The following is a 27,142-nucleotide window of genomic DNA, read 5'->3' as shown; positions in this document are numbered from 1 at the left end:
CATGGGGGTGCCTGGGTGGCTGAGTCAGTTAAACATCTGACTTCAGCTCAGGTCATGATCTGATCAGGTCATTTGTGAGTTCAAACCCCATGTTGGGTTCTGTGCTGACAGCTCAGAGCCTGGAGTCTGCTTCAGATTCTGTGTCTCCCTCTCTCTCTCTGCCTCTGTCTCTCTCTGTCAAAAATAAATAAACATTAAAAAAATAATAATAAAAAAAGAAAAAGGTCCATGTATCTAGAACAATGCACTGAAACAAAATGGACCACCACCAATTAGAGCTGGATTTTACCTGGTGCCAGAAACGTGCTGGGTGTTGTTCTCGTTGGACACCTGACCTGCGTTCCCCACAGTAACCCTGTGGGTATCATTCCTGTACTTTCCAGATGTGCAAAGTGAAGTTGAGAAGGTACGTGATTTATCAGAGATCACACATGTGGTAAACAGAGGTAGTAGGAGTTGCGTTTTCCAGTTTTTATGTGTGCAGAAACTGAAACACTAACGGTTAGTGATTGCCACAAGTCCGCATCTTAATGTCTGTGCAGTGTTAGCTTTCAGGGGCTGGGTGTTTGAGTTGGGAAGAAAGAGGGAGCAGCAGGTGTGACAGGGGGGAGGGGTGTGGAGGCATCGCAGAAGCTGGGGGTGTCCACACAGTCCCTGCCTTCTTGCCCCTCCCGCCTTCCCTTCCCAGCTCCCAGGTTTTACTGCTTTCCTTCTTCCTTTTTTTTCTAGTACTTTTGCAAAGTCTGCAGACAGACTGATAGTTTTTAAGAGACTTTTAAAAAGCACATTTCTCTGTGTAACTTTTTTTATTTTTAATTTTTTTAACGTTTTTATTTATTTTTGAGACAGAGAGAGACAGAGCATGAATGGGGCAGGGTCAGAGAGAGAGAGAGAGCCACAGAATCCAAAGCAGGCTCTGGGCTCCTAGCTGTTAGCACAGAGCCTGACTCGGGGCTTGAACTCACAGTCCGTGAGATCACGACCTGAGCTGAAGTCGGATGCTCAGCCGACTGAGCCACCCAGGCGCCCCTAATCACTCTTTTTTTTTAATTTATTTAAAAAATTTTTTTTTCTGTGTAACTTTAAGTTTCAGATGGATTTTTCTTTTGTCTTAGATTCATGTTTGATTTTGTTTGTTTGTTTGTTTTAAGTAGGCTCTGTGCCCAGTGTGGAGCCCAGCGCTGGGCTTGAACTCAAAACTGTGAGATCAGGACCTGAGCTGAGATCAAGAATCCGAGGCTTAAAACCTAAGAGACTGTTAAAATTAAGAACAAACTGAGGGTTGATGGGGGGGTGGGAGGAAGGGGTGGGTGGGTGATGGGTATGGAGGAGGGCGCCTGTTGGGATGAGCATTGGGTGTTATATGGAAACCAGTTTGACAATAAATTTCATATTAAAAAAATAAAAGAATCCGAGGCTTAAACGACTGAGTCACCCAGGTGCCCCTAGAAGTATGTTTTAATGTCATGGTTTAACTTGGAAATAGCATCTCTGTAGGAAAATAACTTCGCAGCAGCTTTTCTCTTTTCCAGCACCTAGCAGAGCATCTGCTCCCCTGGGGCTCTTCCCTCTCCGTTACCTTCCCAGATGGCTCGCTTGTACCTTCAATGTGGATGTCTCCTAGGTTTGGTTGAGGACCTTCTATTCTTATTCTCTGAAAGGTCTTTGGGAGTCTCATCCACAGCTAAATTTTCCGCGATCGTGTTTATGCTAAGTTTCCAAAATTTCTATCTCTAACCCCAGAATTCCCTGCTGAACTCCAGCCTGTATTTATCCAGTTGTCTAATTGAAATCTCTGCCATGGTAGCCGAGAGGTCTCCCAGACCCTGGTTCTGAAACAGCTCACTCTTTCTTCAGATGTCATCTGTTGTCTCCATCTCGGTGGCCATACTGTTCACCCGGGATGCTACTCCCGAAACCCGGGGCTGTTCCAGCCCCACTTTCTTTGCATCCTGTACTGTCTCCAAGTCCTATTGATTCTTCCTCCTTCTAATTTCTAGAATGCTCCTCCCCCATGCCTCTATTTTCTCTAAACCTTGGTTGAGGCTCTTCAGTCTGTGTGCCTTCGTCCTCCATCTACCTGTGTAATCTCTTGAAACTGTAATCCAACCTGTCACTTCCCTACTTGAAATCCATGAATGCAACTAAAATTCCAACTAATCTTAATCACGGTGCCTTTCAGGGCCCTGTCGGTTCTCTAGATGGTATGTGGTTGAGCTGTCCCATCCCAAGCCTTTCTGACCCCATGCAGTTGCCCTAACCAGGTGCTGTTGTCCAATAGTGAGATAGCGGGCATTGCACATTTTTATGTTACATCTTTTGAGAATCAACTGATCACTGGGTAGGTTTTGGAGCCTGTCTTATCAGCAGTAAATATGCGAGGAGGAATGCCTTTGTATGGGTAGTTCTCTCTGCCTCTCCTTTTTACCAGTGATCACATTTTTTTGGATGCTTTCATTTTGGAAGTGGCAGAAGATAGGAGGGAAAGAGACCCAAGATGATAAATTTTGAACAGGGTGAGTAGCAGCCAGGGTTGCCAAGATGCATCCCTCCAGGACGTGCCCGTCACAGCATAGTCTTTCTGAGTGGTGTTCCCTGAGTTGTACAGTGCACAGCCTGTGATGCTGAAGAGGACAGACCTGGGAACAACCCTGCTGTGAGGCTCCAGGGTCTGGAAGGAAATGATGCCTGGCTGAGAGGCCTAGGAAGAATGTGATGAAGGTATGGGTGCACAGGAACATGTGCACAGAGGAGTGTGTGTGTGTATGTGTGTGTGTGTGTGTGTGTGTGTGTGCGTGCGCATGTGTGTTGAGGGTAGAAAAGGAAGCTCAGTGTTACCAGTGAAGTCAAAGACTGAGGATGGGGCTTCTAATATGGTCATATATGACTTAACATGGTGTGTCTATTGCTGGGGGCAGGGATGGTAGGGTTGAGAACAGGGGGTGGAAACTTGGGTACAATTGAGGGAAGTAATCCACTTCTGACCCCCAGTTTTTCATTGGTTTCTTTAAGAAACATATTTAAACAAAAACCAAAATTGTTAGGCTTAGATCTATAAATATTATAGCCTTCACCAAGTACAAAAAGATTGAGATGGAGGGAGGTGGGTGGGGGATGGGCTAAATGGGTGATGGGCATTAAGGAGGGCACTTGTTATGATGAGCACTGGGTTTTATATGCAAGTGATGAATTATTAAATCTACTTCCAGAACCAATGTTACACCATATGTTAACTAACTAGAATTTAAATAAACATTTGGAAAAAATATTATTTCTTTTTGTAGTAGATGAATTGGAGCTTACAACCTGTAGTTGTAACCTAGTAATCCTGGCTTAGGGTCTGTATCATAGGTAAATGTCCTCTGTGTCCCTTGCTAGTCTTTTGTTTTCCTCATTTCAGAAGGAGCCCCCTTACAGAGGTTTGTGTTTGTGCAGATTCCATTAGCGCACCCTGGCTCCTCCTCCCAGGTGGTGCAAAAGTAGAAATGAAAATACCTCCTCATTAAATTCTGCAACATAGTGGAACTAATTGTTAGGAATTACATTTAAAACTGTCCCCCAGGGGCACCTGGGTGGCTCATTCGTTTGAGTGTCCAACTTCGGTTCAGGTCATGATCTCCAGGTTTGTGGGTTCGAGCCCCGTGTCGGGCTGTGTGCTGACAGCTCAGAGCTTGGAGCCTGCTTTGGATTCTGTGGCTCCTTCTCTCTCTGCCCCTCCCATGCTCATGCTCTGTCTCTCTGTGTCTCTCAATAATAAATAAACATTAAAAAAAATAATTTGTAAAACTGTCCCCCAAACCCCTCCTTGGAAAAAAAAAATTCTTGAATCCAAAATGTAAAAACTAGGCAGTATAACAGATGAACTTCAGGTCTTTTGTAACAGTGCCTCCTGTTCAGGTGACACAAATATTAGGAATGAAGTGTAATTAACTCTGTGCCTATACTGTGACTCCCTGAATCCTTCCAAGTTGACTTTAGGAAGATTGGCAGTGGAAACGATGTTGTCAAGCATTTGTCATTTTGCTGTAGCTACAACAAATAAAATAGGAGGACACTAATTAGGAGGAAATTTTCAGAAGGTGTGCTTACTGTAAACGTTGGTTTCTGCTGTTTTGTATCCTAATTTCACTTTGATTCGGTGAAAACTTGCATTGACTTGAGAAGTGGTCCCACTGCAGGAAGCATGGCAGATAGTTGTCACAGCTCCTGCAAACTCCTACTAATCTCCCTGGTAACCACAGCCTGGAGTGCCTTGCTGACAAGAGGTCCGAAGGAATGCTGGGACGAAGCAAGGCCTGTGTGCTCTCTGTTGGTAATTTGCCAGTCAAGCCAGAGTGCCATGTTTTCTGACTAGAACCTGCCCACTTGCTTCTGCTTCTGCTCTTTCCTCCTCTGGGTATACCCTTTCTGTCTTGCGGTTCTCGTTCCAAATACAGCCTTCTCCAAGAAGCTTGTCCTGATGCTCAAGCCAAAGCAGTCTCTGATTTTCCAAATTCATAGTTGAAACATTGCTTTATGCATTATGAAAGTTAAAACAGTGCATTCTAGTTGTGAAATAATTGGAAAACAGAAAAATACACAAGGAAACAGGAGCAAGGTTCTCCTTATTCACCATTCTTAGAGAGCAGCTGTTAGCATCACATAATGTGTTCCATCTGGCCATTTTCTCTGCATTTTTTATACAGAAGTTGCAACATGTATGCCGTCCTGCATTGTCCTCTCCTGAGCACTGCCCTTCCATTAACAGATACTCATACACATTTTAGTGGCTATATAATCTTTGTTATTATATGGCTATTGATGGAGTCATCAGTTCTCATGTTGAATATTTAGCTAGTTGCCAGTTTTCCTATTTTTAAAAGATTTTTAAAAATATTTATATTTGAGAGAGAGAGAGAGAGAAAGACAGTACGCTTGAGCAGGGGAGGCACAGAGGGAGAGGGAGACACAGAATCTGAGCTGTCAGCATGGAGCCTGACATGGGGTTTGAACTCACAGGCTGGGAGATCATGACCTGAGTCAAAGTCGGGCGCTCGACTGAGCCACCCAGGTGCCCCTGTTTTTCTATTTTTTAAGAATCCTAAAATAAGATTCTTTGTGCATTTGGGATTTTTTTGAAGGATACATTTCTAGAAATGGAATAACCAGACCAGAGTTTATTGACAGATTTAAAGACATCGGATTTGTCTTGCTAGACTGATTTTCAGAAAGTTGTTTTTTTTTTTTTTTTTTTTTTTTTTTTTTTTAAGCAAACTCACACTTCTTCTAGCAGTGTATGTGACCATAGGGTCAAATGTATCTTTGCTTATTTGACAAAAAAAAAAAAAAATACCTTTTCCCTATGTTATGAGATAAGAGTTTTACAATATTAGCACTTCCTGGCATTCATTGGGTATTGGCAGATTTTCTCTCTCAGAGAGAGGCTGGCAGGTCCACCCCCGTGCCCATGCTTGGTAGATTAGCTGTCTCGGCTGATGCTGGACCTTCAGTTCTGGTGACTGACTTCTGCAATGCAGGAAATGAAATTCCTTAAGGAGTTACTGGATTGCCTTACAAATGAAATGCTGTGCCCTCTCCCAAGCATCGGAATTCCCTGGTAATACCTGCTACTCATTTGTCAGGCTGCTTGACCCTGACCATGTGGCTCTCAGGCACCTGTGCTCTTGGGAGTTGCCTGGTCTTCATGTAGATGGTCCAGGGACTATACTCCTGGTCAGGGCAGTCAGTCCCTGTAGTGACCATGATGGGAATGGGCTAGGAACAGGCTCTTCCTCATTTGAGAGCAACATTTTTTTTTTTTTTTCAGAAAGGAGGGGCATAGAGGATTTTTAATGTATAGGCCTTTTTAAAGTTCATTGATTTATTTTGAGAGACCAAGTGGGGGAAGGGACAGAGAGAAGGAGAGAGAGAATCCCGAGCCAATTCTGTGCCATCCGTGCAGAGCCTGATGCAGGGCTTGAACTCACAAACTGTGAAATCATGACCTGAACCATGATCAAGACTTGGACACTTAACTGTGCCACCCAGGAGCCTCTAAGATTTTTTTAAAAGAGGGATTTTGTATAGAAAACTTCCACATTCTCTTGTCTGGAAAGAAGGTGAAGGGAAAGTGTCTTTCATAGAGTTGGATCCCTGTCTGTTTAGAAGGTAGTGTCTGGGGTAAAGGAAGTAGATAAAACAATACTCAACAGCAGCCACTTCCTTCTTTTGCTTTTTCTCCCAGGGTGAGTTGATTCTGCACAAAGTGTCAGCAAACATGGACCTCATCTAATAGTCACCCCGGGGTGAAGATGGAGAACATACCAGCAGACCCTATTTCCAAGGGTAGAAAAAAGGGCAAAGGTCTCTAAGAACATGGCGCCTTGCTCTAGTCCCAGTGACAAAAGTGATGTTGGAGGGTCATTTCCTTCCTTAGCTTTTGTCCAGATGAACCACAGACCTGGGCATTTTAGTAGAAATTAAACAATTAAATGATTAGGGGACTTGGGCCGCTTGCTAGCCTTCTTGTCCTGTGACTATATGAATGGGCCTTTGTTTAGCAGCCTGGGTGTTTCTAGTACTTGGGAATTGTTTATGATGAACTGATTCCATCTTCCTCATCAGACCTTTAGGTAATTGGAGGCTTATTTGGAATACCTGCCTAGACTATCCATTATCTACTGGAAGATCTCTTGGATGTGGCATTCTCCCTGCCAGGCAGGACTTCACGTGACATTCCCCAGTCACTGCACCTCCCATCTCTCAGTCCTCACAAGTGCACCTGTCCCCCAGGCCCTGTGTCTCCAGATAATCACCCCAGGCTGTTCATACCCCAAAATGGTGATAAAACAAGATCCCTCCTCCTGCTAATAAGACTGTGGATTTTGTGAGGTATTAGGAGATGCTGGGATTTGATTATCATGAAGTACCTATTGCAGAACCCATAATGTTCCCCCACCTTTCATATCATCTATCTAATCTGTCCTTGTAAGGATGCTGAGAATTATGGACTATGTTTCCCAGATTTCTATATGCAGTCTTGGGCCAGGAGGAATACGGGAAATTCCAGCTCAAGGATGATAAAATTAAAGGTGATTAAAGTCCATTAGATGGAGTACACATAAAAGAGAGCTTTATAATTACCAACAGCCAACTTGGTCACCCACATACTGTATATTATTCGCTGGCCAGCACAGAGAAGTCAGCCTGTTTGGGAGAGTATGTGTCATCTGGGTGTTAAATATTAAGTTTTCTGCTAATGGAACAAAGGTAGGTCACTGTGAGGGATGACAAATATACATTTTCACCTGTAATGTGAGAAAATGAGCAGGGAAGCTTGCTAGGCACCCTCCTGGATATCCTGAAGTCCCGAGGGACAGACTGAGCCTTTGAGGTCAAGTCAGTTGGCAACCGATCTTCTCAAACTGAGGACACTGATGTGCTAGGAGAAAAGGAAGACACAGCATCAACTTAGCATATCTGCCTGGAGCCTCCATTTAACTTCAAGTTTTTAGGGAGGAAGAAAGGTTATCCTGGAATTTATAAATAACTGAAAACATTATGCATGAAATGTTATACTGCTATATCATGGAACAGAACGCAGTAGGTGTGAGTATTGAAGAGAAAGCTGGAGATGTCAAAAGAATTTGCATTCCATTGGAGACCACATCTTCATTCACCTGCTTGCATTCCCAGAGTCTGGTGTCCATGCTGTTGGGCACCATCATGGGTATTTTGGTAAAAAGGTTGAAGTGTATTGACAAGGGAAGAAGCTGTGATGTGAAACTGCTGGTGAGATTTTATGGGAAGTTGGTAGAAAGGGATTCTGTGCGCAGAAGACAGTGATTGCAAATGCCTGCAGGGCCCAGGAGGTAAATGAACATGTGTGGCTGACTCGATCCATCTCCTAGGGAGTGGCGGGAAGTGTAGACAGCTAACAAAGGCCTCATCCTGTAAAAGGTGTGCGGGGAGGTAGGCAGTGCTCAGTACCATCTGACAGGTTTTTGGATTTTTTCCAAGTTGGAAGTCTAGATTTTTCTGTAAAGTTTCTTTACGTTAAAACTGTTGTGGGCCAAACAAAACATATCCTTGAGTGGCTAGTGGAGATGACCATTCTCAACTCAATTTCTAGTAAGGGCTTGAATGATTGGCATATTTAGTTCTGCGTGTACAGAGGTCTCTGTAAAGCTGTTTTCTTGCTGTTACTGGAATTTGCATGATTCTGTAACTCCCAAGAAGCTGGCAAGATTTTTTGGTATAGAGGGGCTTAAGTTGAAATAATAGGTTCCTATACCTACATGTCAGAAAAGAACAGTATTGCACTATAAAATCAGCCCAAATGTCCTGCCTAACATCAGTGACTTCTGTGGCATCATAGTTTGAAAGAGACTCAGAACCTGGCTCCTGCCCAAGGGGGAGGCGATCTTGGTCCTGCTGGGATTCTGTTATCTGTGCAATCCCTTGAGTCTCTTTTGTCTTTCTCCACATTCTCAGAGATGTGATGGGGTTTGACCTGGATGTTACTAGGCATTAGACGAGAGCCATGGAATAATGCCCAACCCAGTACTAATTCCTGGAGTTGTGCGGGCTCCTCCCACATCCTTACAGCTGACCTGGGGCTGCTAAATCCAGGGATTATGAACTGCCTGGCCTTCTGCCACATTGGGCAGTTGGCATAATGTAGGTCAAGAGAGCTGAGTCTGTTCTCTCACTTTGCTGCTCACATGCTGAGTTGTCTCAGCTGTTCCATTCATCCACACTGAAGGCTGCCCATCTCCCCAGGACCTGGAGGCATGCTGAGGAGAGTGCCCAATATTAGCTTCCCTCAGCCTCTGGAAAAAGACCATAAGTCCTACAAGGTGGCCTGCAAGGCCCTTCGCTCCTGCTGCAGACTCTTCACCACTCCTCTTTGCTCTCTGTATTTCAAAGCCAGGAGCCCTAATTCAGGTTTTTGTTCTTGTATATCTGTTTTGAGTATAATGTGTTTGCATATTTTTAAATCAGTTTTTTTAATATAATTTATTGTCAAATTGGTTTCCAGACAACATCCAGTGCTCCTCCCAACAGGTGCCCTCCTCCATGCCCATCACCCACTTTCCTCTCTCCGCCACCCCCCCATCAACCGTCAGTTTATTCTCAGTTCTTAAGAGTCTCTTATGGTTTGCCTCCTTCCCTCTCTGTAACTTTTTTTTCCCCTTCCCCTCCCCCCTGGTCTTCTGTTGAGTTTCTCAGGATCCGCATATGAGTGAAAACATGGTATCTGTCTTTCTCTGCCTGACTTATTTCACTCAGCATAATACCTTCCAGTTCCATCCACGTTGCTACAAAAGGTCATATTCCATTCTTTCTCATTGCCACGTAGCATTCCATTGTATATATAAACCACATCTTCTTTATCCATTCGCCAGTTGATGGACATTTGGGCTCTTTCCATAATTTGGCTATTGTTGAGAGTGCTGCTATAAACATTGGGGTACAAGTGCCCCAATGCATCAGAACTCCTGTATCCCTTGGGTAAATTCCTAGCAGTGCTATTGCTGGGTCATAGGGTAGTTCTATTTTTAATTTTTTGAGGAACCCCCACACTGTTTTCCAGAGTGGATGCACCAGTTTGCATTCCCACCAATAGTGCAAGAGGCTTCCCGTTTCTCCACATCCTCGCCAGCATCTGTAGTCTCCTGATTTGTTCATTTTAGCCACTCTGACTGGCCTGAAGTGGTAGCTCAGTCATCATCAGGGAAAGAAAATTAAGTCAGCTTTTAATTTTGGAATAATTTTGGATTCACAGAAAACTTGCAAAGCTAACACAGAGTTCCTGTGTGTTCTCTTACCCAGTTTCCACTAATTTAACGTCTTAGTTAAATTAGCGTCTTACACTGCCGTGCTACATTTGCTAAAATAAGACACGCATATATATTACTATTAATTGATCTTCAGGCTTTATTTGAATTTCACCATTTTCCCTACTAATTTCCTTTTTTTTTTCTACTCCAGGATCTAATCCGGGACGCCATACTGAATTTAGTCATAATTCAGTTTTGCCAAAACTTCCTGCTTCCTGTCATCACCTTTCCCTTTTCATTAGGTGTTTGCTTTGTACAACCATTCTCAGCTTGGGGAACACCCTCGGGACAATCACATATTCATTTGCATGGGTTAATGGTTAAACCCAAGAGCCTCAACCCCCCTGCCAAATGATAGCTCGATTGGCTTGGAAGGCATTGCTCCCAAAACACTTGTGACTGGTGGCTTCTCAAGAACCTTGTGGATCAGAATAGGAGCAGGTGGTGCCCAAGCAGCGTTTACCCATCCCTGAGCTTTGTGGGACGTGTAACCAGTGTGTGTCACAAGCTGGGCCTCCAGCTGCAGTCGCGTCTGTTTTATTTTTTCAGTCACACCAGAGTGTAATCATACCTGTGTTTATCTCTGGGTGAATCCAATTATGCACGCTGGCCAGAAGGGGTTGGGGGTGGGGCAGGAAAGAGTACAGGTCTCCTGCCCCAGCTGGTGCACCTTTGCGCCCACGTGGGACCTGTGTTTGTTGTATGCTGCTTTGTGTTGGGGGCGGTGGGACACCAGGAGAGCATCCAGGGACAGGTGCTGGCCGGGAACCACGAGTTCTTCCACATCGCAGCAGCAGGGGCTACAATGGTCCAGAAGGATGCTCTTCCTGATGAGACTATTTCTCTCCTAACCTGGTCTTGCCTCAGATCTTCTTCTTCAATAGAAGTGGTGATCATTGGTAATATTGACTCTAAGTGGCTTTTGCTGTTGAATTAACAAGTTGATTCTACTTTGCTAAATTATTTTTTTTTAAAGTAATAATATAAATTGGAAAGGTTAATAGAGCCAGAGTTTAAAACTAACAACTCCCTCATACTTCTGCTGTTGTGGTCTGATTCTCAGAGGCATCTATTTTCAAACTTTTTAGCTGATTCTTTTAATATTTGCCTTCAAAGTTTAAAACATACACATAGACTTCTAGCTCTTGATTCAGTGGTGTCAGACATCTTTTCCATCTCTCTTCCTCTCTCCTGTGAGTATGTTTGGTTATATCAACATACATATACTACTGTATTATATGTGTGTATACACACACACACACACACACACACACCTACACATATATATAGTATTTGGTTAAATCCATACACAATATCCTCATTTTTATGACTTTAAATTTTGCTGACTGGTGCCAGGTAGAATACTAATATTTCACTTGTTTTATTGCACAACCTTTTTGTTTTTCCTTGAGTTCAAACTGGCCTCTTGTTTTCATTAGCTTAGTTTATTTCTCATGTTTGGCTGAGCTCCCAAGGGGTCCACCAGCTCTACAGAACTCCTCAACAAAAATTTCCAGAGTTAAATATCAGATTGTATCTGTCGGTCCCACTTACCCTCTGGGGAGATTCTCCTGGAAGTCTCCGCTCCTCTATGCCAATCACTACTGTTCTCCTTGGGAAGACCCAACGGAAAATTTTCATCACATTCCAATATCAGAAAGACTGTCTCTTCTCTGAAAATTTTTTTCCCATCTGATGGATCCTGCAGTGTTGTAGCTGATCATGTTTCTGTCTGTGTAGACGGCGGCCGTCTCCTCTCCCCACGCTGACCTGAACTGACAACACCATGCCATTTTGTGTACTTATCTTATTCTAGTTTCATATTTTCCTCTCCTGCTTTCCCTTTCACTCAGCTGTTACGTTTTTTAAAATGTATTTTAGAACTCAACACAAATTCATACATGCAAGTCTTTCTTCTATTTTTTAAAATTTAGAATATTGTTCATGTCCTAATGGAAACCCCATACCCATTAGCAGTCACTCCCCGTTCTGCCCTTCCCCTCACCCAGCCCTAAGCAACACTAATCTGCTTTCTGCTTCCTAAATTTACTCATTCTGCACGTTATATAAATTGAATCATAAACGTGTGGTCGTCTTTGATTGGCTTCTTCCCTGTTACAGCACGTATCAGTAGGTTGTTCCTGTACATTTGAGTTGATTCCACTTTTGGCTGTTATGAGCAATGCTTCTACAAATATTTGTGTACACGTTTTTATGTGGACATATAATTTCTCTTGAGTGTATACCTAGGAACGAAATTGCTGAGTCTTATGGTAATTCTGTTTAGCCTTCTCAGGAACATTCCAACATTTTTTTTTTTGTAAATAGCTGTACTATTTTATATTCTCACCAGCAGTGTATGAGGGTTCTCATTTCTCACATCCTTGCCAACCCTTGTTATTATCTGTCTTCTTTATCATAGCCATCCCAGTGAGGGTGGGATATCTCACTATGGTTTTCACTTACTTTGCCCTGATGACTCATGAAGTTGAGTATCTTTTCATGTGCTTCTTGGCCATTTGTATATCTTCTTTGGAGAAATGTCTATTCAAATCCTTTCCCTACTTCAAAAAATAATATCTTTATTGACATATAATTCACCTACATATCATTCACTTATTTAAAGTATACAATTTAGTGGTTTTTGATATTCACAAGAGTTGTGCAAGTATCACTACAATCAGTTTAAGAACATTTTCATCACCACCCCCAAACCAAAAAAAAAAATCCTGTAGTCATTAGGAGTCTTTCCTTTGTGTGTTTTTTAAAAAAAATTTATTAAAATGTTTTTAATGTTTATTTATTTTTCAGAGATAGAGCATGAGTGGGGAACGGGCAGAGAGAGGGAGACACAGAATCTGAAGCAGGCTCCAGGCTCTGAGCTGTCGGCACAGAGCCGGATGCAGGGCTGGAAGTCAGAAACTGCAAGATCATGACCTGAGCTGAAGTTGGACCCTTAACCCACTGAGCCACCCAGGCGCCCCTCTTTTTTTTTTTTTTAACCTCCGCTTCAGATAGGCAGCAGGTAGAACACAGAATAAAGGTAATCCTTGAGGCTGACAGAAGCAAAGTGATGCTGATGGTTGCTCCTAAACAGTCTAGTGGTCTAGCCAGTCATCACCTCGGACACGTGGTCATTTCCCTCCTGCTCCGGGTGGGCTGAGGCAGCGTGAAGACGCAGAATGTCATCGGCAAACAATTCTGGGCCAAACACAAGGACAGAATGAAGGTTCATTTACTTTATGAGCTTCATAGAAATTTATTGGGTAGCCCGGGAATTTAGCCAACTCTTATACCATTACTGCTGTATGAAAATGGATCCTAAATTTTAAATCACCTATTTGGAAATAGACTTTTGAAATATGATCTGTTTCTAAATTAGAATGTACCTGTGTTAATTCATTAGTGTTCTTTTCAGTAGCTTTCCCATCACATGGGGGACTGTGTGTGTGCAGTTATGTGTGATATATGTATATGTATGTGTGTGATACGTGTATGTGTGTGTATAATCATGCTTATCCATTTATCCTAGCTATTGTCCATTTAGTTGGCTCCGCAACAATTTATTGAGCCTGCCAATGGCTATTGTTGTCCCCAGACCATGGCAGGAAGGCAGAATACCTTGGGACCTCTGTCCTTCAAAACTTCACAGTCTGTTGGGGGAGAGCATGAACTCCACACAGGCAGGGTCTGCTGTAAGCACTGGTTCTCAGCCAAGAGGAAGGGGCTGATTATTCAGATGTGAATTACTCAGAGCCTCTGTTTCTCTTCCTTTTGGCCTCACACTTGGCCATTTCAGAGCTCATTAGTTTTGTTTTAAGGACAAGTAGAGAGAAAGGAATAGGGAGAAACTGAATTCACTTTGTTTGAAGCGTTGTGGTAAAAGAGTAAATACCAATTGAACTGTCATTCTTAAATTACCTGGGGATTTCATCTATGTTGATCTTGATTTCTATTTTACTTTATTTTATTTTTAAAGTTTATGTATTTACTTAGAGAGCACGCAAGCTGGGGAGGGGCAGAAAGAGGGAGAGAGAGAGAATCCCAAGCAGGCTCCACACTGCCAGTGCGGAGCCCGATGTGGGGCTTAAACTCACGAACTGTGAGATCATGTCCTGAGCTGAAATCTAGAGTTGGATGCTGAATGGACGGAGCCACCCGGGAACTCCTCTTACTTTCTATTTTTATAGATAGTTGATTTTAATGGTTTCCATTTGTGTATATGGTTAAAAAAGGTATGAAGCAGAATGTGAGGCCCTCTCTTCACCCTATTACCTCCCAACCCTAGACCTTCTCTGCAGAGGGAGTTATCTTTTTTTTTTTTTTTTTAACGTTTATTTATTTTTGAGACAGAGAGAGACAGAGCATGAATGGAGGAGGGTCAGAGAGAGGGAGACACAGAATCTGAAACAGGCTCCGGGCTCTGAGCTGTCAGCACAGGGGCCCGATGCGGGGCTCGAACTCACGGACCGCGAGATCGTGACCTGAGCCGAAGTCGGCGCTCAACCGACTGAGCCACCCAGGTGCCCCAAGAGGGAGTTATCTTTAGTTTCTCTTGTAGCCCTATGAATTTTTATTTTCTAATTTGTATACTCAGATACTTTGTTAAAAGTACACGGATCATATTATACATGCTGTTCTGCAATTCGTTTCTTCTTTTTTTCTTAAGAGATATTTCTTAGAGATGTTTCTATATCAACGTGTATAAACCCACTGCATTTCCCTTAAAATTAAAGAGTGCTCCTTAATGATCATGACTTGTTTAATCAGCTCCTTTTGAAGGACATTTAGGTACTTTCTAGCTTTTTGCTGTTACACACAGTGCCCCGTGAAACTCTTGGACAAGTGTCTGTCTCATGCTCTTTTGCAGGCTTGCATTGACAGGTTATTACATTTGTCATTAAACCATGCAAGGTCATAGTTTACAGTGATTCTCAGCTGGGCTGTGGAATTGGATTTGGATTGTAGTGTGAGTGATCGTATGTGGTTTGGGTGCAGCCTCGTAGGAAAAGCTTATACTCAAATTTTGAGAAAATACTTGAGGATTAAGTTAGAGAAGGACCGAAATATATTGTCCATTTTAGAGTGTTGAACTTACTCTTTGCATCTTTACATTACTTTGGAGGCTGGATGGATGGAGACTAAATTTTTCTTGGGCTTGGAGGTGGATGGGAGGACCAGGGTAGCGGGGTTTAAGAAGATACTTCCAAGTGGGAGACAGGTCGCTATGCAAAGTGCAGACTGCACAAGAGACAGCGTTTGTGAATAGCACCTACCCATTCCGGTTTGTAGAAATAGACTTTTCCACAGTTCACGTTCTAGAAGCACTCGTACAGTAAGAGAATCCTGGGAGACACAATCCCTAGGTTAGCAGTGAAAGTTCTTCACTGCATCAGCTGGAGAAGAGAGGTGTCTCGAAGTCCAGGAGGTCTGAGGGCAGCTGACGGGGAAGGGGATGTGACAGAGTTAGGCTGGAGCTGGAGGTCCTGCTGTATGTTCTGCCAGGCTCACCGTGAGCTGCAGTTTCCCAGGTGGGGCCCTCTCGGCCTCCTCACTGGCTTGTGGAGAGGAGCTAAGGAGAGCAGTGAAGGGTGTGGGCAGATTACTGCCCTGATGGATCCAAGCCTCCACCCAGCACTTGGCATAGCCTTTCGCCCATTGTTGGTGAGTGGATTTTGGGAGAGTGAATTTCTGTGGGGGATTTGAGGATTGGATTTTCGTTTAAGCACCCTATACATGCCACATAATGTACATGTGGTAGCATTAGGGAAGCAAGCCTGAGTTACACTGATAGGTGCCTGCCTTTGTGTTTAGGAGAATAAGAGACACTGAGCCCCAGGTAACAATGAACTACTGAACCACTGTAATTACAAAGGAGAAGCCCAGGACGTGTAAATGGTAGAGTCAGACTGTTTTGGGGGTGGCCCGCAGAGTCCCTTCTGCAGAAAGCCTGCAGACTGCCCTTCTGCATTCAGACTTAGGAAGAAATTCATCTTTTTTTCTTAATTTTTTTTTTTTTTTTTTTGAGAGAGAGACAGAGTGCAAGTGGGGGAGGGGCAGAGAGAGGGAGACAGAATCCAAAGCAGACTCCAGGCTCCGAGCCGCCAGCACAGAGCCCGACATGGGGCTCGAACCCACGAACTGCGAGATCGTGACCTGAGCTGAAGTTGGACGCTCAACTGACTGAGCCACCCAGGCGCCCAGGAAGAAATTCATCTTTAAGTGGAGACCTGATGGAGAGTAGCAGTTAGCTGATGTTGGGGTGGGTGCTAGGGAGTTGTCGTGGGCCTGCACTGGTCAATTGTGAAGACCCAGGGAACTGTTAACAGTATGCACCTTTCTGGGGACAAAGGTGCTTGGCATGAGAGGAGGCATATGTCGTACCACCTTCTGGATGTGGATGATCCCAACATTGTTCAGCCTCTCATTGTGTTTAGCCAAATCTCAGCTCTTTTTAAGAGCTTCCTCCTTACAGTCCAAATCCAGACTTAGAGCAATCTATATGTCAGCAGACAATCCAACGCACTTTCGCTCTAAAATATAAGCCAAATAGGGAGGCTAGTACACAGCCCAACTTAGGAAGTCCTTATTTACTTTTTGGCATTTTGCTCTTGAAGTGCTGTGCTTATGAATCTTTGCAGGCATTTCTGTCGACAACAGAGAAGAAGTTGGTATTTTCTCACCAGTCTGGTGGTTAGCTTTTGGATCTGTTGGCAAACAAAGATTTAGTTCCGACGTAATGTAACAGTAAATGTCTGTTATCCATTTGGGCGGCGCTGTGGGATGTAGTCACTTCCTGTGATATGTATCATACAAGCAGGGTGCACCAGCGATAGATCAGGTGGTTGCTGAGCTGATCTGCTGACTTTTTCATAAGGTCGTTCTTGTACTCTGCAGGCACATTGTTGAAAGGGGTGACTTCCCTGGATTAGGCCCTTGGGGCCCTTGGGGAGAGTATCTAAAGGCTTCATGTCTATTCAGTGCTTCCTTTTTTAGCCTTTGGCCCATAACAAAGGTTGATTATTAATTTGTTGCCGGCAAGTAACAGTAGCTCTACTATTTCCACCTGTTATCACTGCTTTCAGATCATTCTAATGAAATCTCCCAGTCATCAGTTTTTGAATGAATGATGTTTGGTGGCATTTGCAAAATTTGTCACATAAACTTTTTTGGTTGACACCTGTGAATTCACTTTGTGCTGTTCTGTGCTATAAAGTTGCAGCTCTGAGTGTTTTTAGCAGCTAAGAACACTTTCTGAGCGGAAAAGAGATTGGTTTGCCTGCAGGTAGGCTTTGGGCTCCTTTGGTTTGGGATTGTCTGCGGCAGGTTGGCCAAGTCTTGGCAAAGCTGCTAAGCACCCTTGTCTTTTTTGCTCTTGGAGATGCAGTAAATGATAGTGCTGAGAGCGGAGGGGTGCTCCAAGGTATGATTTCTAGTAAGGTTTATTTTGGAAGGATGGAATGAGGTCTTTCATGCGGTTTCAGGCATCATTTTCGTTTCTCCTAGGCAATGAGATGATGCCTAAAATAAATCTCATTCTGGTTCCCTGTGGGAGACGCGACAGACAGAGCAAAGAATGGGATTATGAATTATCGTGACACAGGAAAGTGCGACATCTGTCCACTGTCAGAGAAAACACACAGATTTTAGAAACCCACCGGCTTTATTTAGACCACAACTCTCCGCTTGTTTCCTGTGTTGCCTTGGCCAAGTTAATTCACCTCTCAGAGACCTTCATTTACTTGCTTCTAAGTACCTCTATTGCCTAACTCTCAGGGTTGTTATGCTGTTAAGTGAGGTTTTACCTGCAGAGTACCTGGAGGATAAGAGGCATTGCATCAATGGCAGCTACTATTTTCACCTTAGAATTGAGCTAGCGTGAAGAGATGCTCTGCCTCATTAGTCGCTAGGGAAATTCCAGTTAAAACCACAGCGGGATACCAGTACAGTGTCAGAGGGCTGAGATCAGAAATAGTAGTCACGTTGGTGAGGATGTGGAGAAACTGGAGCCCTCACACTGCACGCAGGAATGTAAGATAGTGCAGCTGCTTTGGAAGACAGAGTGGAGATTCTTTAAGAAATTAAACATTGAGTCACCATATAGCCCAGCAATTCCCCTCCTAAGTATCTACCCAGGAAATGAAGACATATGTCCGCACGAAGATCTTCATGCGAACGTTCATAGCAGGCTTGTTCATAATAGCCCGAACAAGGAAACAACACAGATAAATAGATAAACAAAGTGTGGTGTGTCCATTCGATGGAATAGTATTCAGCACTAAAAATGAGTGAGCTGCTGACAGCAACAAACACAGATGGACAGAATCCAGACATAAAAGACTGTAAGTTTTATCGTTTCATGTAACTAACTGAACCTTGTAGAAAAGGCAAGAGAAAGCTAAAAGGCTGATCAGCGTTGCCCGGGGCTGGGGCAGGAGCTAGAACTGACTACAAAAGGACAAGAGAGAACATTCTGGGGTGATGGAAAGGTTCTAAAACTGGATTGTGCTATTGAATGCACAAAGTATAAAAATTTATAAAATCTCACCAAACTGTGCATTGAAAATGGGTGACTTTTATGTTTGCAGTACTGTGATTTATATTAAGAAATACATACTTGGTTTTCATCCCAGTAAAGGTGTCTGTTGTTATATTAATACTTGACGTTTGGGAGGCACCTAAGCATGGGGGTCTGGTTGCCCACAGAACCAATCATGTGGTTAAAGGGTTGGAACTTTCATTCCCTCCTCTGATCCTCAGTGAGGGGAGAGAGGTTGGAGGCTAAATGATTTGCTAATGGCCAATGATTTAATCAATAATGCGTATGTGATGAAGACTCCATAAAACCCCGAAAGGACTGGGTTCAGAGAACTTGAGGTGGGTGGACACATAGAGATTTGAGGGAGAGCGATGCATTTAGAGAGGGTGTAGAAGCTTCATACCCCTTCCTTTTATTTTGCCCTATGCATCTTGTCCATCTGGCTGTTCCTGAGTTCTATCTTTTTATACTAAACCAGTGATCTAGTGAGTCAGGTGTTTCTCCGACTTCTATGGGCCATCATAGCAGATTAATGGAACCTCAGGAGGGGGTCGTGGGAACCTCTGATCCAGAGCCGGTAGATCAGAAGCCTAAGTGACAACTGGTGCTTGAAGGGGGTCAGGGCACTCTTGCAGGACTGAGCCCTTAACCTGTGGGATCTAATGCTATCTCCTGGTACATAGGGTCAGAGCTGAGTTACTATTGTAGGACACCCAGGTGGTGTCACCAAATTACCGGGCGGTGTGGGGAAAACCCCCACACATCTGGTATCAGAAGTGACGTGAGTATGGTAGTCGTGTGAGAATAATGAAGAAACACAAGAGGGTAGGTTTTCCAAATGGCATATGAATTAAACCTCATATTGAGCTAGAACCTGGATCACATGACTGTCTCATAAATTATACTTTATGTTGATAATTGTTTTAAAAAATAGCATGGTCGTGCAGCCTGGATGGTTCAGTCAGTTAAGCATCCTACTCTTGGTTTCAGCTCAGGTTATGATCTCACGGTTCATGAGTTTGAGCCCTGCATCAGGCTCTGTGCTGACAGTGTGGAGCCTGCTTAGGATTCTCTCTTTCTCTTCCCTGCTCTCTCTCTCTCTCTCTCTCTCAAAATAAATACATAAACTTAAAAAAAAAAGCATGTTTCTCAGAACTCTCATGTTCAAATGGCACGAGTAGGAATGCCTGTGTACCCAAGTGTTGTGAGTCTTTCAGCGGATCCCACCTTTTACGCTAATTTAGGACTCATGTGCCACCTGCATCTTGCTACAACAGCTTCTGATAATATTGTTACAAGAATTTCAGGCTCAGTTAGAGGGAGATTTGCAAAGCAGCCCAAAGGAAATCGCACTTCCCAAAATACACTATAGAGTTAGGCTCATATTGTCCCGTTTTTCCTATAAACACAGATTTGTTTTTACATTGTTAAAATTATGTAATGTATTTTAAAATGACTGCATAAAATGAGAATTTTTTTTCATGATGTTAAACTTAGAAATACAGTTTTAATTGCTGTTTCAGTACACTCTTTCTAGCCTTGTATATTATTTTTCACAAACTTTGTTCATCTCTTACATCTTATTTAATTTATGGTAGGGTGATGTTCACTTTTGTTAGCCAATTATATTTTCTCATTTTAAATATCTCTTTATGTCTACTCTGCACTTCTTTATTGGACAGTAAGTGATCTGCTTTTTCAAGTACAATTTAACAAATTTAAAAACAAAATGTTCCACACGGAAAGCTTAGAAACTTGATTACCAAGATGAACAATGGAAAAAAAAATCATCTCTAATGCCACCAGAAAGGTAATTTATTGTCATTATTTTGGCATATATCTTTACATATTGTTTTCTCTGTCCTATGATGTGCAGCAAGTATATGCTGTCCTAGATATGCTCTTTTATTGGCTTTATTTTTCTCAGCAAAATGCTCCCATACAATTGTATATTTTTCTGGTATCTGATAGTATATGCCTACTAATATATCTTTTGGATGTGTTATAATTTTGTTAACCAAACGTACATTTCAAAGGGTTTTTTGATATATGTTGAAAATTGTCGTGTGAGACATTATATTCCCAACACTATTATGTGATATGTCTTTACCCTCTTGTCCTCATCAGTAGTTGATACTGTTTTTTTTTTTATTAAACAATTTGGTAGCTAAAACCACATCATTATAATTTATACTTATTTGATTACTAATGAATTTTGTCTCAGAAAATAGCTTTATTGATCGTTTTTGTTTCTTCTTTGAAGAATTTCCATATCTATTACTTTTATTTATTTTTCCTATTGGAATTTTTATCTTTTATTATGTAAGCTTTTTATTTAAAGATACTAAGTTTATTATATTTTCATACCTTATTGTTTGCCTTTTAATTTTGGTTATTGATTAATTTTCATTTCCTGGATATGAGGATTTTTACCTACTTGAATTAAGGACCTTGACTGAGTTCCCCTACCATTCCTTCATGAAAAACTAAGGCAGATAAAGCTAACAAGGAAGCTTTCTTCAGAATAAGTTATGAGAGTCCACAGAATTTTCCAAGGGATATGTAGCTGGGCCTAATTTGTGTCTTATAGTCTACATGTCCCCAGAATCTTCAAGATAGTAATAGACAGTATTCTATATCTAATAGTTATTTGCTGGCTGATTGGTTTCTTCTGTAAGACATCAGACGATCTTTTATTTCTGTTATTTAAAGAATTTCTCTGCTTTCTTTCCTTTAATAAATGTTACTTGTGAGAAGCCTCATACTTTTGTTTAAAAAAAAAAAATCAAGGTTCCTTGGAGGCAAGATGTTCCTAAAAAAGAGAATATCCATAAGCCCAAGGATTAAGTAATTGGCACTTAGGAAGTTGATTAAAATGCCAGTACAAGAATTTGAGGCATGCTGACTCCTATTTATTGTTTGAAATTCAGAGACCTTGATATAATTAGCTGTTACTCCCTCCATAAATTCTTGCTCTGACTTCTACAAGGCCTCCTGCTGCCCTCTCTCTCTCTGTCCCTGGTCCTGAGCATCAGCCCTGCCAGCATCCAAGAGGCTCTCTTCGTTCAGAGTCTGTGCTGAGTGTAAATGCCCACTCTAATTGGGCTGGAACAGAATGAAGCCTACATCCGGTGGTGTGTGTTTCAAGTTCAGCTTTTGACGAATGTGAAAGGAGCACCGAGGTGCAGCCGGGCATCTTTCCCCTTTGACAGAGAGTCCTCAAACTGATTTTCCCAGGGCCTTCCCACCATGTTGAAGAAAGTTGAGGACTTACTGGTCCAGGACAGACTGGTGAAATAAGTTTAAAAAAAAAAAAAAAAATCCTTGCTTTCCAGGTGTCAATGGGATCAGTTCTGTTAGTGAAGCACTACTTTTCCAGTTGGCTATTCATTTAAAGATCCAACTCCATCCCCCTTTGAGCAAAAGGAGAAAGGGTGGGATTTAGATAAAATCCAGTGTTCTGAATCCTTTAGGCACTGAGTCCTCACTCCTGTGTGTCCCAAAGTCACAAGCAGCTTCATTCTGTCAGAGTCGACTGTGTGCTGTTGTGGTGCAACACTTCTGTTAAGTTGGAGTAGGAGAAAGTTGTACCATTTTATTAAACGGTGGCATCTGGGACCTCCTATTTTCAGCACAGATAGATTCAGAATAATTTATGTCAGTGTGAGGATTGCTGTTGGGGATTAGCAAAGGATATGTTCTTTGGGCTTAGTTAGATCCTGGCTAAATATGGATGACTATATTTAGGAGGGCTCAACTACATTTATAGACATCCTAGTCCTTGAATAATAGAGCACTGGGGTTCTTCCCTGACTGCAGATGTCTTACAAACCTTTCCAGTTTAAACCTTAGATTACTCTTCACTTGCTCCTTATGGTAGATGTTTTCTCACAATCCTGCATATTCTGCTTTGTGAATGTTGCTATTATTTATGATATCTTTGAAAAAGAGATGGCTATGCTTATTACTTTCATTATACACATGGGAGGAGTATTTATGAGTGCATTGAGGGCCTACCGTTTGCCCAGAACCTGGTAGAGAACCCTGGCTATTGAAGATGCCCAGTCGGTAGCAGAGAGCAGCTGACATGACCTCTCCTAACAAATATAGTTTCTTTTTCAGTGGATGGTCAATCCCTAAGAAGCCATGATAGTACCTTTGTAGAATGAGTAGGCCTACGTTTTGGGTGGACGGTGGTTTTCTCCCCCTAGTTTATATACTTAAATCTTGTTTTAGAGTGGGGCTTGTTTGCTTTAGAGAGATTTTGGAAAACTAAATACTGTGCAAATGTAAGATATTACATACTTAGAATCTTTGTTCTCGAAAGGTTTGAAAGCATTGCTTCTACTTGGATGATAGATGATCATAGTAAAGTGAGTCATGTGTTGCAGAGAAGTAGGAAAGCTTGTTTCAGGGCACACATTTAGAGATGGAATTCCTGGCTGGGTGTGAGATTCAGTGGACTATACACTGATCTGGTCAGGCATTTTGATGCATTCAATCTCAGTGACTTCATAAAGCCATCTTATAAATTCAGCAGGGAAGACAGACGATCCTGTTTTCGAAATAAGACAGCTGAGGTGCAGACTGACTGACACCATGGCTGATAAGTGGCAGTCAGCTTGAGAACCCAGCTATGTTCTGATTCATCTTTCTTCGGTGGGATGAATACACCCTTAACCCTTGATGTGGGTGTGTTTTCCTAGTGGACCCTAGCACAAATGCCTTCCTTCTGCCTCTCCCCATACCACCCATCCATTTGCTCACAAAGTCACTTCTGAGAGCCCACCACTGTTGGGAATGATCTGGAAACCCTCCTTACTCATCCCTCACAACTTTGGCCACATGTCCAGAGCTCCAGCTTTCTGGGTCTGCCCTGAATCCTGGTGCTTATGCTAGATTTCAGGTTTGGAATTGATAGGCGAATCATGGTTTTGTTGGTAGACTTTCACTCGGCGGAACTGGCTCTCAACTCTGGGTGGTTTCTAGCAGGGATCTTCCTTTCCGCCTCCGGCCCTACGGTACCTGATCTTCAGTCCTACCATGAAGCTCTTGGATTGGTGTGCAAGCTGACTTTGACACCTGGGATTCAGTTAACAAGCATTTAGTGAAGGAAAGACTCGATGATGAAAATTCCCAGAACTTCTTAGTCCTCATTCAGTGTTTTCAGCTGGCTCATGAAATATGTCATTCTGTGTTCTTCCAATTATCCAGCTGTAAAAAGGAATAATACCCCATTCTAACTTAGGGAAGTATTATCTGTGTGTATTATTATATAATATTTCTTATACAAGAAAGCTGTTGTAAAAGTCCAGCTACCAAAAATAATGAAGAAGTTACCTGGATGTTTGCAAATGTCAAAAGCTTAAACTAGCTTCAAGTAGCGATAAATGAAACTATGTTTTAATGGTAGGTAACTCAGCTTCAAAAGTGTTTATCTCTTCTGCTTCAGGAAATGTGGCCACAAATTGTTTTGTTTGGTAAAGATTATTTTTATTTATTTTGAGAGGGGTGGAGAGAGAAAGAGAGAGAGAGAGAGAGAGAGAGGGAGAGAATGAATGTGCACAAGCAAGGGAGGGCAGAAAGAGAGAGAGAGAGAATCCCAAGCAGGCCCCACACTGTCAGCACAGAGCCCAACACAGGACTCAATTTCAGGAACTGTGAGATGATGACGTGTGCTGAAATCAAGAGTCGGTTGCTTAACCGACTGAGCCACCCAGGTGCCCCCACAATAACATTTTCTGAAGAGAATCTTTTCTAAAGGAACAAATGGAGGTTGATACTTTTCAAAATAAGTTTTATTTGACTAGCTTAATGAAAAATGGTAAAAAGGTGATTAGCAAATAACTGTGAACAAAAGTAATGACCAAGGAGGCCCCAGTGAGGTTACTGAAGATCTCAGCAAAAACACCAGAAATAACATTTTGAGATCAGAGGGAGAATGGGATGGAAATAGTGTCCTAACATCTGAGGGCATTGGGAGGGTGTGAAGAGGAGTGTGTTCTCCTCACAAGTTTCTTGTGAAGCTCTTCTAACTTCCCAGCTGTTTGCTGTGTCTGCTTCCTTCCGGCAAAAAGTGATGTGTGCGTGCAGTGCCATGATAGTCCTTAGTCGATTTTTGTGGTCTGAGAAGAGTAGATTCTTTACAAATTCTTTTTAACTTAACTTTATTTTTCTCAACATGAAAGAATTTTACATGATTCCAAAGTCAAACTGTGAATAAAAAAGTATACACAGAGAAATGTGTCATCACTCTCTCTCCCATCTCCTAACGCAGCCCCCATGGGGTAAGCGTTCTCAGTAGTTTTTACTATACCTTTCCTGTAATTCGTTTAGTAAGAAATTAACCAAATGTAGAATTTTTCTTTTCCGTAACAAGGAGCATAGTGGATGCACACTTTTGCCCATTGTCTTTTGAGTAACACTGCATCTTAGAAATCATTTCATACTGTTTCCGAGAGACCTCGGAACAAGAGACCTCTTGTTGGCCACGTTGTGTAGATTTCTTGTTGTGTATTTAAGCAGGCTGCTGTGAGTATCTGTGTCATTTCCAAGATTTTGCTATTAGAAATAATGCCATGATCAATAAACCTTTGAATATTATGTTTCATATTTGTGGAGAGATAGTCAGTGGTTAAAGAGAAATACATTCATCATTTCCCAGACACTGCTAGATTTCCTTCCCAATCGTCATGTCTGATAGTGCCTGGGAGTTGTTCTGTATTAACAGTTTGGTGCTTTTCGATACCCTGTCGTAGTTCTGATGTTCACACATACTGCCATAGATCCCATACACACATCTGTGCATGTCACATGCCCCACCACACGGGCAGCTGAGTGTCGAGGGCAGAGAGAGCCTCCTTTCACAGAGTCTGTCAGGCTTAGAGAGAGAGCTGGGAGCAGGATCCTGATGTCTTGGTCTGGATCTCTCTCTGCCACCTTGTAGTCATAGGGCAGTATGGGGAGAGGTGAGTGTCAAGTACTAAGAAAGTGTGCCTGTCTCCAATAGTGATGGAGAATAAAGAAGGAACATTTAACATGCCACCTGGAAGAACGCCCTGGTTGCTCAGCTTATAATAGAGGACTCTAGTGAAATAAATTGTAATTTAGGGCAGACACTTGAAATTTCTCTTTCTTGCCAAAATAAATTAATTTCTTTAGCTGTCTGAATTTCCTTTTCTGAACTGGACAGGAACTAACAGAGTCTAAATTAAACTCATTTTCCATTCATACAGCTGGGTCACTTTGGGCTGCCCGAGTGTGCTTCTGGGTGTCCTAAAGCACATTTAAACCACCCCCCCACCCCCAGTGTTTCATGCTGTTTTCATAACCCATCTGATTTAGCCAGTGTAACACATAATATTTGCTTTTGCCTCTCCACTCTAGAGTCAGGGTCTGTTTCTGAAACGTCTTGATAGCTATTCGTGAAGACTGTGGTGGGAAGGCATCGCCATACACCTGCTAGCACTGGGCAAGGCAGAGGGCAGATAGCGGGGGTCAGGCTGGGGAGTTGGGTGAGACAGCCCCTGCCTTGCCCAAAGAAAGCTTTGTTTTCGTGACGCCTTTCCCTGTGTTCCCACTGGTAGCTTTGCACTACTATTTGGGAGGTATTGTTTATACATAGGGTCCAATGAACTGGATCATGAATGGAGGAAGTTGTGAATTAAAAAAAATGGTAGAACAAGCAGAAGAATTTTAGAAATATCTTGTTTAGGTCCAGGACAGTGTTTCTGCTTGGAGCTCTCACTGAGCACTTGGTGCCGTCGGCTTGCTCTCACTTGTTGGAGGCATGTGAGGCAGTCTGTCCACCAGGGCAGCATTTGCACCTGCTGTGCCCCCCATAACATCAAGTGTGACACTTCCTTGGAAAGCAATCGGGAGGCTCTTAGTGTCTTTCCTCATCACCCTCCCTGTTTCTCATCCCTGGGAATGAGGGCAGGGGGCAGTACTGATGCTGGCAAGTGAATCCTGCTTTATGCAGTCTGCCAGATGTGGATCCCCATGGGAGGAGCCATGATTTGAATATGCCTTTTGGAATATTCTGAAATACAAAGATCTGGAAAGGTCAAAACTGTGGGAAATACCTTTCAAACACAAAAGTTGGGGGGAAATGGAAATAATTGTAATATTTTATTTTTAGCATATTTTAGATATTTGGAGTATCATAATATGTGAATTTTTTAATTTTGTTAAGTTTATTTATTTATTTTGAGAAAGACAGACAGTGAAGGGGGGAGCAAAGAGAGAGAGGGAGAGAGAGACTCTCAAGCAGGCTCTGTGCTGATGTGGGTCTTGAAACCACAAAACCGTGAGATCATGACCTGAGCCAAAACCAGGAGTTGGGCACTTAACCAACTGAGCCACCCAGGTGTCCCCATACTGTGTGAATTTTTAAAAACAGATTGTCTTTAGTTTACTTTTCAATGAATTGGTCATGCCCATGTATGTAGGGAAATAGAAAGCTAGAAAAATTACAGGCAAATAGATGTTTTCCTATGTTTTCTTCTTCCCTTTTAAGAAATTTAAAGAAATAAAAAGTCATTGTGGAGGGTGGATCTCCCTCTGATGCATGGTCTCCCCCAACCCTCTGCTTTCTACACTTCAAGATGTATCAACTTACCTTTCCTTGTGTCTTTTTGTCCAGTCGTCTTAACAATATGCAGATGACTTTCAACTGACAAAGGTTTTCTTCCTTCTATTTTCAGTGTACAGAGGCCAAAAAACATTGCTGGTATTTTGAAGGACTCTATCCAACATATTATATGTAAGTATTTGCATTTTT

General features: G+C 42.5%; 1 protein-coding gene across 1 annotated transcript in view; it reads left to right on the top strand.

Moving 5' to 3' along the window:
- The window catches only part of VOPP1 (VOPP1 WW domain binding protein), a 110,729-nt gene that overhangs the window by 24,486 nt on the left and 59,101 nt on the right, over positions 1-27,142 (top strand). The window contains exon 2 of the mRNA XM_078442595.2: positions 27,066-27,124. Within this exon, the coding sequence (XP_078298721.1) occupies positions 27,066-27,124 (59 nt within the window). The remainder of the gene's footprint in view (positions 1-27,065; positions 27,125-27,142) is intronic.

This window comes from Panthera onca, chromosome A2, assembly GCF_046562875.1.
Source record: "Panthera onca isolate mPanOnc1 chromosome A2, mPanOnc1 haplotype 2, whole genome shotgun sequence".
NCBI lineage: Eukaryota > Metazoa > Chordata > Mammalia > Carnivora > Felidae > Panthera > Panthera onca.
This window is presented reverse-complemented; position numbering and strand designations above follow the sequence as displayed.